General features: G+C 45.0%; 1 protein-coding gene across 1 annotated transcript; it reads left to right on the top strand.

Annotated features, from left to right (window-relative positions):
• Positions 1-7,644: 7,644 nt before the first annotated feature.
• On the top strand, positions 7,645-10,822 carry UBB (ubiquitin B). The gene is made up of 2 exons (XM_063295523.1): positions 7,645-7,726; positions 9,297-10,822. Exon 2 carries the CDS (start codon positions 9,304-9,306, stop codon positions 10,675-10,677), a length of 1,374 nt encoding a protein of 457 aa, XP_063151593.1. The 5' UTR covers positions 7,645-7,726; positions 9,297-9,303; the 3' UTR covers positions 10,678-10,822.
• The last annotated feature ends 780 nt before the right edge of the window (positions 10,823-11,602 follow it).

The following is an 11,602-nucleotide window of genomic DNA, read 5'->3' on the forward strand; positions in this document are numbered from 1 at the left end:
AGACTGTTTCCACTCATCTGTTGCTAGGAAGCCCAGAAACAAGGGGTTTTAATGGACAGTAGAAAAACAATCGGATACCCAGGAGGGAGGGTGCAGAGAGAGAATAAACTAGGAATTGCGACCTGCTTTCCAAAGACCCAGGGACGTTCAAAGTTCCCTCATAGCTTAGTTCAAAGTTCCCTTATAGCTTATGATGCAGGACTTCAAAATACATTTCTTCTTCCTCCACCCTCCAGCCTTGCTATCTTAACAGGAATGTTTCTGTGATCATGAGTCAGCAGTACAAAGTTTCTGGGAAGCCTGCCTGTTTTGTGATTCAGACAGAGGAACTGCAAAGGATACCTGTGCAACCAACTGCTTCCTGCCTGTGTCAGCTGCTTTTAAATCAGCTTCTGCAAGAACCCACCCACCACTTGTGCAACCCGCACTTATTTAGGTGAAAAGTTGCTCCCCAGTAGAAGTATCTGTCTCAAAATCAGTCACGCTCTGGTAACTAACTATAGAAGCCAGGAGGTTTGTTGACACTGATCTGTTCAACTCTCTGCTTAGCTTTTATTTTAAACCAAAGGCATCTTGCGACACACTTCTGGGAACATATTAGTCTACCGCCATTGGAGAGCCATCTGCCAATCTCCGTCTCATGGCTGTATTGGAGAAACAGTTGATCCAGAAGGAGAGGTCTTGTCATGAGTACTGATGGCGAGCAGGAGGGGGCCCCTATCCAGGGGGGGAAACGCATGCGTAGTACTGAGGAATTAAGCAGCCATTCAAAGAGACACAGATCAGACCCGCCCTAACTTTCGGGGTTTATCTGTCTGGGTTTTCCCACGCTTCTTCAGTTTGTTAGGATTCTGTTTAATGTAGCAGTAATAAACATTAGAGACCTACTCCTTGTCTCAGCGTGATTTCTGACTGTTAGGACAGGTCTTTTCATATTGACCTTTCTTAACGGGCCTTCCAGGAAGAATATTTAAATCTCGTATGAGAGTTTTAGACCCTAAGAAATCCTGAAGAAATTCTGATTGGCTCCAATCCAGTATTAAGCTTCTTAAAAGCAGGCAACATGAACAAAGGATTACCTGTTGGAGGGAGGAGGGAGGGAGAGGACTGAGAAAGGATTTTCAGAAAGCTACAGTTTCCAGGATATGTAGCAACGTAAGGGCCAAGTTTGCTTTAAATTTCTTGGTGTGAAACTCAAATCAAAGAACTAATTGCTCCCAAAACACACACACAGGGTATTTTAAAGACTTGAAGTTGAGCTATCCAGTTTCCAGGTTTAGCAGAAACATTCAGTATACCATGTGCTGAACTCTGTGAAGCTAGGATGTTGGTCTATCCTCACTTGATAAATTGGCCCTCTAATCCACTTAAAGTATATGTTCAGATTAATATTGTGGTTTAGGATGAATTCCATTTAAAAAGCAAGTTCTCAAATGTGATCTCTTTCTGCTTGATCTCACTGAATCCAACTCCATTTTTTTCCAGAATCTTCTACATTTTGCTTTTTAAAATTAGTACTGTAGACATTTCAACCGGTGATTCATTCTGACCTGTCCAAAGGGACTTTGTCTGGGCATGTCCAGCTCCCAGCTGTCATTTCCAGACCGTTAGATCATCTCAACTCACTTTCCATCAGAATTTCACAGCGCTGTGAGGTTTGCCAAAGTAGCAGGGGCAAAAGAGAGAACCATTTGCAACTCGGTTCTAAAAATTAAGCAGGGCTGCTTGCACTTGTTGAGGTTTGAAGAATTACAATAAATAAATCACCAACCAACAGTAATATTTTCCGAGAATAAGACATTTACAAAAGCATTATTGGGCACAGAAATGCACATTCCAGGCCAAAGGCTAAAACAGTGGTTTATGCTAAAAAGGTTTCCAAAAATGTATCCAGTCTAATTCTCATAGAGAGTGATGGTCTCCGTTTTATCCTTTTTCAACAGGCCAAGAGAGACACGTACAGATGTGGTGAAAAGTATTGGTACCCCTCCACTTGTCTGCAAAGAACCCCAGGAAGGAGCCCATCAAACCTAAGACAACTGGAACAGTTTGTGCAAGAGGAGTGGGGCAAATTGCCAGCTGAGAAGTGTAGAAGTCTTGTTCAGAATGACAGATGCAGTTATTGCCTCAAAAGGGCATACTACAAAAGGTTAAGTTAGGGGTACCAATGATTATCTCCAGGGCGCTTTATTGCTTACGAGAGTATGTCAAATCATACATCAAAAGCAAAGGCTCTGCTCTATGGACTATGGAATGAAAAATGGTGGATGCCATTTACTTGTGTCAGTTTCAGCTTATTTCAATGGCAAATTGGGATTCTTTGGGAAAAAGTGGAGGAGTACCAATACTTTTGGCTGCGTCCATACTTTGGGGAAACAACCTCCCATCCCCACTTGTAGCAAAAATGACTAGTTTTGTGTGGGAATAGAAGGAAACCAGCAATTTCCTATGCACTGGTTAACTCTTTCTTAGGAGACTGCATGGAAATGTTTTGGTGCAACCAAAGCAAGCATCTTCTGTAGTGCTGTACAGGTCTCTGCACAATCTCTCTTTTGTAAATACATGGAACCTTCTTTCCATACAGTAGGTTTTTTCACCCTGTTGCCAGGTGACCTGTTTTTTTTTTAAACCTCAAGCTGAGTTCCTGACTGACTTCAATTCTTCTGGGGACTCTAAACGCACCAACGTGATCAAGCTGGTCATAAGATTGGGATGTATGTTTGCTTGCCCAGCAACGTTCCTGGCAGCAACTGTTTGTCGGCCACTTAGTCATCCAGAATTATCAGGATAGCACAGAAATGTGTTTTAAAGGGGTTGCGGAACTAACCACAATTTTCCCATCTTTGCAACACAAAAATGCCCCTATACGGAGGTGATCAAACAATGCATTTACAACCCCACAGATTATTGCCAAACATTATGCATGGTTTTTATTGACACAGAATTCTTCTGATAGGTGGGTAGAAATGGTTTCAAAGGTACTGCAGTCTGTAAGAGTAGAAAGGTATGGAGACGGGTAGGGAATATGTTAGTGCAAACCAATCTTAGTTGTTTCTTTTATCTCATCTCCGGCCTTTCATTTCTTTGGCTGTTTCTTATCTTTTTCTGCACTCTGCGTATCCCAAAAGGAAAAGACACAAGGGATACCCTTTCTCAGAACTGTGCCCACCTGGGCCTTGCACCAGCTGAGGCACCAAGAGAGGAGGGGGCTGTTGCTATCCCCAGATCCCTGAAGGTTCTCAGAGGCTCTGCTCCGCAGATAACTGGATGTGAGTCCTGTGGTTACAGTTGGGCTCCAGGGAACAGCTGAGATTGCTGCTGGTATACTGCCCTCCCTGCTGCCCAGCGGCATCCCTGCCTGGGCTGCTGGATGCCATTGCCAGGCTGGTAACAGAGTCCCCGAGGCTACTGGTACTTGGGGATTTCAGTTTGCTACCCAGTGGCGTTGAGTCTGGGGAGGCTTAGGAGTTTGTGGCCTCCAGGTAACCGTGGACCTGCCCCAAGTCATAGATGACCTGACGCATACCAGCGGCTGCACATTAGATCTGGTTTGTGTCTCGGGGCAGTCGCGATATGATCTGATGGTGGAGGACATTAACATCAGTCTGTTGCCAGGGACAGATCGCTCTCCGATTACCTTTAGAGACGTCGGTGCCACCCTCCCTTGTTGGAAGACGGAGCCTGTTCAATCGGCCTGACTCAGGCACTTGATGGATCCTATGGGGTTCCAGACAGGGCCTGGAGTTCTCCCTGAGGATCTGGTGGGTGGCTTGACCAAGACCTTGGTCACCACCTGGAACTGGTGGGTGGCAGGGGCCTTGGACATCATCACCCCAATGCAGCCTCTCCCTGTGCACCATCCCAGGGCACAAATTGGTTTCCTGAGTAGCTCCAGGAGATGAAGCACCAGAAGGAAGACTCGTTGCGAAACTGATCGGATACGGGTAAGAGCGCATATTATGCATTGCCTCGTGGTGATAAGGGTGGTGAAACATCAATATTTCTCCACCTTTATTGTGTCTGTTGCTAACTGACCAGTGGCCCTCTTTACAGTGATCTGGTCCCTAGGTAGGGACAGGACACAGGACCACCTGCAGGGCCGCTGTGGGGAATATTCTGCCTTTTTGGTGGATAAAGTCACTCAGATTTGTGCCGAGTTGGCTCTGACTGGGTCGGGGTGCCAGAGGCAAGGTCTTGTGTGATCTGGGTTGAGTTTGAGGTGACTCTTGAGGAAGTGGACAGCATCCTTTCTGCCATTGGTTCAGCTACCTGTTTGTGGGATCCAAGCCCCTCTTGGATTAAGGCAGCCAGGGTGCGGCCTGTAGTTGGGTCCATGTGGTGGCGTCAGCCTCCCTGAGCGAGGCGGTGGTGCCTTCTGCCTTGGAGGAGGCTGTTGAGTGCCCCAGGCATTCCACAACCAGCAGGCGTTTACTGCCGTCCCAGCGTCACAATCACCATTTGGATGCTTCACAGCTGTCTTCTGACAAGCAGAGTCAATTGAGAAGCCAGCAGTAAAATTGCAAGTTGCGGTCACATGATGTCTTGCTTAATGACCACAGGTGATTTGCTTAACAACCACAGCAGAAGTGAGGTCATAAACCCATTGCAGTCATGTGATGTCTTGCTTAATGTCCGTGTTACTTAGTGATGGAGTTGCTGGTTCCAGTTGAGGTTGTTAAGCAAGGACTACATGTATTGTGATCCAGACTGCCTTTGTGTTATTTCCCTTACTGTTATTTTTATTTATGTCATTGTATTTATATTTAGTTTTATACTGTGAGCAGCCCAGAGTTGCTTTGGAGACAGACGGTGCCAAAATAAAATTTAAAAATGTGTAAAAATATTTTGAATGGGTGGTTCCTGAATTATTAAAGAGATTGCCCAACTAGTCTGCTTTCTTTAACAGTTTCTCTGTAGTTAGAAAAATATAAAAGCAGTGAGAAAGCTTGGGAGGTTTCCAAAGGGGAGATAATTATCTGCATTCACAGAAGGCCAATGAAATCTCCCCTAAAGGAGTTTCCACAAAACCATCCTATTCAGCTTGTGCAAATGATTACAGATTCAGCTTTATCACAAAAGGGTCTCTGAAACAGTTTGGGACAGAAAATACAATCTGTCCACCACATACTGTATGGAAGCCAAATGGTTAGATCTGTACAACAGCTCAGCTGTTACAGTCCTTTTTGTAGGCTTGTAAAACATGCTGAATCACAAACCATGGGCTGGATTTACACAACACAGTAAACTAAAAAGAAAATGGCCAAGATTAAAACAAATTAAGATGATCTTGTTATGCCATGGGCATCTATGGGGGAGGGAGGCAAGTGAAGTTGTGCACAGTTGTGCAAATGACAAAAACTATGTAATTTGCATGGGTCATGAACAGATAATCAAATTCCCATTCTTTGTACTGTGACATCAAGACACCTTCACAGCTTGGACCTGCTGCCTATATATTATGCATCCAGTTTTAACAGGCCTGGTTAAGCACATTATCTGAACACAAACAGCGCCTATAGCTGAAAACAACTCCATAATCCACACTGAGCATATCGTTATAAGGTTAGGACCCCCAACTATGCTGGGTTTCTGCATACACTAACTCAAAATATCTTCTGCTTGGTTTTGGTTAGCACTTTGTACAAAACCAGCAATTATGGTTCATAAATGATGGTCTGCAATTCATAAATGACGATTTGTAGCTTAACAGGTTGCATGGATCCCAGTCAGTTGAGCTTTGTTCAGGAAACTACAGCAAAGCAAACCAGTGTTGTACAAGCAGAGACCGAGGTTCAAAAGCATCCATGGTCACCTGCAGGAGACAAATGATGTCACAGGAGTTGTGATGTCATGGGGTAAACAATGCAACTTGTGTTCTTGTGCTACGAGCAAAACCATGCCATGACGCAAATATCATTTTGACATTGTCATGGCTTTTACTGGACGCCTAGGATTGTGGCTATGCTCGCTCACCATGCCAAACCGTGGCTTCCTAATCCATCCTTAAATAAAACAAAGCCCTTCTCAGTTACTCCAATCCTCTTCCTTCGTACTTTATGTGCACCACAGACACGTTTTGGAGGATTTCTCCTTTGGGGTTCCTCTTAGAGAAGGCTGTATAATAAAGAAGATGCCCAGGCCCTTCTGTAGCAAATTTCAGTCCATCAATGAAATCTTTCGTACAGTCATAAACCAGCATAACAGCAAACTTCAGATAGTCTTCTGTGAGGTGATTCTACTTATACATTGAAAAAAGAAAAAGAAACCAGCCAGAGTTATGCAACCCAGTTTTGTTCCCCACTCTTTTCCTCAGGCAGGGGGATGAATTTTCCTGCGAGATCTGAGGAGGAAACTCTTGCAGCCAACAGCATAAACAAAAGATTAGATTTCAGATGCCCATTTCACCTCTTGAAAAGTAATAAAACCCTCCAAGAAGCAAAACAAGCCTGGCTCTCTGACTTCCTGATTCCTGGAGGAGAGGCAAAAACAGGATTTTCCAGGAACAGGACTAGGGAGGTGGAGGAAAACAACTTTTCTCTGTTGCCTTCCATCTGTTTTTTGAAACCAAATCTGGGTGATAACAAGGCTCCCTCCTTTCAAAAGTATTTATCACATGAGGGCATTGGCGTCCTAGACAAAAGGCCATTTGGGTTTATTCTTGCATTTCATCTTCCTTTTTTTTTCTTTCCTTCCTTCCTTTCCTTTTCCTGTTTTTCTACATTTATGCCTTGTTAAAATATGTGGTTTTGGTGACCAAAAAAAGGAACCTGAAGTAGGAAAACAAACAAAAGAAAATCACGTTTGGACTCAAAGCAGTCAAACTTCCTCTTCAGGAAAAAAGTGACAGGAGAGGGGAAAGACACCCCGGACTAAAAATATGCTGAGTTCTAACACAGAAAAACCATTTTCATATACTTTTCTTTTTTCTTATCCTTTTTCACTCTCGATGTGGACATCAGTGATTAGCTCCCTCAGAGACACTTTCCCGCCCTTTGCCCCCCCTAAGAATCCCTCAAAACAGCCGCACCCCCACCCCATCGCCCGAGTTGGCTCTTCTACGCATGCGCAAGAGGGCCGCCTTCCTTCCTGCCCTTTCTCGAAATCTTCTTCTCTGAGACGGAGGGCCTTAGCAACAAGAATGACCTCACTCCGCACCAATCAGAGGCGGGCTTCTCTGGGGTATTTCCCCCCTCCCTCCCAGGCGCAGATTTCCCGATCCTTCCAGAGCTTTCCTATCCATTGCATCTTGCGGGAGCCAATCAGCGCCCGTTCTATCTTGTTTCTACCAATTGTCGCCAAGCAACGCTTTAGCCCTACCTCTTGACTTCGCAGAATTTTTCTCCCGACGACAGGGTGACTTTTTACCTCTATCTGCATATTCATCCGCGACTAACTACCCCCCCCCCTCCTGAGTTCCTTCGTGACGGTATTAACAGGGGACCATATACTATTTAGTTTATTGATTCGCTTTTTTATTTCGCGACGAGTTAAAGGAAATTGAGAAGCAGAACCCGCTCTTTAGGACGTTCTCCCGCTGGACTATTTTTTTTTAAGCGGAAGGATATTAAAGCGAATTTGAAAGGAGGAGCGACGAAACCTCAGCCCTATAAATAGCAGTGACGCGTTGCTGGGCAGGCAGTTGTGAAGAAAGCGAGTGGGGAGTTTGTTGTCTCTTGTCAGTGAGCTACAGTTTTCCTTATTTTCTTCTGGCGGCTGGAGTGAAGCGGTAAGATGGCGAAGAGCAATCCTTACTATTAGATTTTCGTCCCGTTTCTATTCATATATATTTAAAAAATAAATATTTCGTCCCCGCAATAAGGGCGTAAGAGTCGGACGGCTGCTCTGGTTCGGAGGGGGCGCGGGGTGGCGTCACTGATGCCCATTGTGGCGAGGCGCGGGCCCGTGGGGAGGGTCCTGGCTACCCCCCAGAAGGGGGAATAGGGTGGCTCCGTGGTGGGGGCGGCCGAAGGAGCTCGGAGGTGCCGCTTTCGGCGCCCGGGAGGTCAACGAAGGTTTAGAAAAAGGGTGCTGAAAGAAAAATACGGCAACCCGCCCTAAACCTAAGCCTCCCAACGCATTTCGAGAAGGGAGCGGCGCGCGGGACTCGGTCTCAGTTAGTTATGGGTTTCTTTGGCGTAATCCTCCGCGTACTACTTAAGGCTAAGCCCTACCACTCAGTAAGATTTCCTCCCAGGCGAATGTAAGCGATCCTCCCCCAGCCTGGCGCTCATTATTTGCGTTGGTAATGACCTGCCGCTGTGGGATAGTTGTAGGTGGAGGGAATAGGTTGCTGGTTTATCCTTCGAAAATAAACGTCGCACTAAAAAAATGAGGTGACCAATTACTAGCATGATTGTTTACGGGCAATTCAGTTGTACTGCTAGATGATAACGTTACAAAAGGTAATTGGACGACGATTGGTATAGTTTCGAATTTTTTTGTTACTATGGTTAAATGCAGTGTTTTCGTGCTGATAGGTGCGGCAGGGCAACCATCCTGATCTATAGTAGTTTGCTGGCCTTGTTCACAGATCTCAAGATAGCCTAGCTATTGACTGTTACGTATTGTACAGCGTTTATGGGGACTAAACGTCCAACATAGAAAGGTGGTGTCAGCTACTGAACTAAGGTAGTCCATCCTATAGCGTGGCTCATGTTCAGACAGAAAGAAAGGAAGTACACAAGAGATGTTCTCCCAGAACAATCCAATGCTAATTACGTATTGGCATTCTATGAGACAGCTTTGTAGGTGTGCATCTGTCACCATGGAACTATTGGAAGGATTGCCACAACTGTTTTGTAGCATTTTAATTACTAATTTGATGGTATTGGGAACATAATGGGTGATTTTGAGGTGCAGAGAACCTTACGCTGCAGGTTTCTTAATATGAGGGGAAACGTATGCTTAGTATGTTGCTTATAAATACTTAGCACATACTGCAATAAAAAATTCAGCAAATTATTTTAATTCACTATTGTGGAACTTTACACTTCTAAATGAACTGGACTGGTATTTCTGTTTTCATACAGAAATTATACTTCATTGCGAATATATTTTTATCTTGTTGCTATAACACCTCATAATATTTCATATGCATGATAGCACTTCTGTGTGTAACATGGAACAGCATTTTGTTACCTACCTTAGGGTAATTGATATTCGTGAAACAATGAGATGGATGTTTTTCAGCTCAAATTGTTTCCTAGTCTTTACGTAAATGTTATATTTCTCTTACTTAGAAATTTCTTCTACTCTATTGCAAGCAGCTCTGATGCTATCACGCTATGTCATTGCAGGTAAAAAATGCAGATCTTTGTGAAGACTCTGACCGGCAAGACCATCACCCTGGAGGTGGAGCCAAGTGACACCATTGAGAATGTGAAGGCCAAGATCCAGGACAAAGAAGGCATTCCTCCTGATCAGCAGAGGCTGATCTTTGCTGGCAAGCAGCTGGAAGATGGCCGTACCCTTTCTGACTACAACATCCAGAAGGAGTCCACCCTCCATCTTGTCCTGCGTCTGAGGGGTGGCATGCAGATCTTTGTGAAGACTCTGACCGGCAAGACCATCACCCTGGAGGTGGAGCCAAGTGACACCATTGAGAATGTGAAGGCCAAGATCCAGGACAAAGAAGGCATTCCTCCTGATCAGCAGAGGCTGATCTTTGCTGGCAAGCAGCTGGAAGATGGCCGTACCCTTTCTGACTACAACATCCAGAAGGAGTCCACCCTCCATCTTGTCCTGCGTCTGAGGGGTGGCATGCAGATCTTTGTGAAGACTCTGACCGGCAAGACCATCACCCTGGAGGTGGAGCCAAGTGACACCATTGAGAATGTGAAGGCCAAGATCCAGGACAAAGAAGGCATTCCTCCTGATCAGCAGAGGCTGATCTTTGCTGGCAAGCAGCTGGAAGATGGCCGCACCCTTTCTGACTACAACATCCAGAAGGAGTCCACCCTCCATCTTGTCCTGCGTCTGAGGGGTGGCATGCAGATCTTTGTGAAGACTCTGACCGGCAAGACCATCACCCTGGAGGTGGAGCCAAGTGACACCATTGAGAATGTGAAGGCCAAGATCCAGGACAAAGAAGGCATTCCTCCTGATCAGCAGAGGCTGATCTTTGCTGGCAAGCAGCTGGAAGATGGCCGCACCCTTTCTGACTACAACATCCAGAAGGAGTCCACCCTCCATCTTGTCCTGCGTCTGAGGGGTGGCATGCAGATCTTTGTGAAGACTCTGACCGGCAAGACCATCACCCTGGAGGTGGAGCCAAGTGACACCATTGAGAATGTGAAGGCCAAGATCCAGGACAAAGAAGGCATTCCTCCTGATCAGCAGAGGCTGATCTTTGCTGGCAAGCAGCTGGAAGATGGCCGTACCCTTTCTGACTACAACATCCAGAAGGAGTCCACCCTCCATCTTGTCCTGCGTCTGAGGGGTGGCATGCAGATCTTTGTGAAGACTCTGACCGGCAAGACCATCACCCTGGAGGTGGAGCCAAGTGACACCATTGAGAATGTGAAGGCCAAGATCCAGGACAAAGAAGGCATTCCTCCTGATCAGCAGAGGCTGATCTTTGCTGGCAAGCAGCTGGAAGATGGCCGTACCCTTTCTGACTACAACATCCAGAAGGAGTCCACCCTCCATCTTGTCCTGCGTCTGAGGGGTGGCATTTAGATGTTTTGAACAGTTTTCAAGTTGCCAGTAACATTTGTTTGCACTGTAGCAGTATAATGGCTTAATATTGTAAGGTTAATGCAAGTTTCAGTAACTGCTGTTTGTGTCAATGCTAATAAAGTTTTCTGTTGCACATTAGAAATAACTCCTTTGTTAATGTCTGTTTTTAGTTCTGTCATACGAAGATCAAAACTACAAAACACTCCGCATCAAGATAGGTAATATTTTGGAAGAAGCTTGTGGAAAATAATCTGTACCTTAGGCCAGATTTGCTCTGGTATAAATCATATGAGGTTGCATGTTACTCTGCATTTCTGGGTGGATCAGTTCTTTATATCACTGTTTAGTTTTACATAGAGGTATGCATGAAACAGCAGATCAATTTAGTTTCAAACTTCAGAAAAGTTGGGAGTTCTATTTAGGGTGTGTTGCTGTTAGACCAAAGCAAAATGCAAAATTACAGTTGAGTAATGAGTTAGCAAGCTGAATCTGGTAGCCTTAACTGGTATGTTCCTACAGGAAAGGAGCAAGTGTTGAAGAGTACATTGATGGAAGGACAAAAGGATGGTGCTTGTGTTGCAGCACCCATTTCATTTTGCTGTCATTATAGTTAGAAAATATAACCTGCGTTCAACCTAGTTCGGTTTGGTCTTAGAACGGCCCTTTTGAGAGGAAGGGAGTAGATCCTCTGAAAGGAATGTGAAGGGAGCTCTTAAAGCTGCTTTGTGTGTCAACATAATTTCAGTCATTTCCAGCACAGGACAATATTCTGGCAAATAATTTTAGTTCATTACTGGAAAAAACGACCTACAGTTTTTACATTGTCACTGTGTAAGCTTGCAGACAAAGGTTTCTTCCACTATTTAAAAGCTCACCTGGTGATTTTCCAGGTAGTTGCCAGAAACAGGATTTAACCTGGAAGAAT

This window comes from Candoia aspera, chromosome 1, assembly GCF_035149785.1.
Source record: "Candoia aspera isolate rCanAsp1 chromosome 1, rCanAsp1.hap2, whole genome shotgun sequence".
In the NCBI taxonomy this organism is placed as follows: Eukaryota; Metazoa; Chordata; class Lepidosauria; order Squamata; family Boidae; genus Candoia; species Candoia aspera.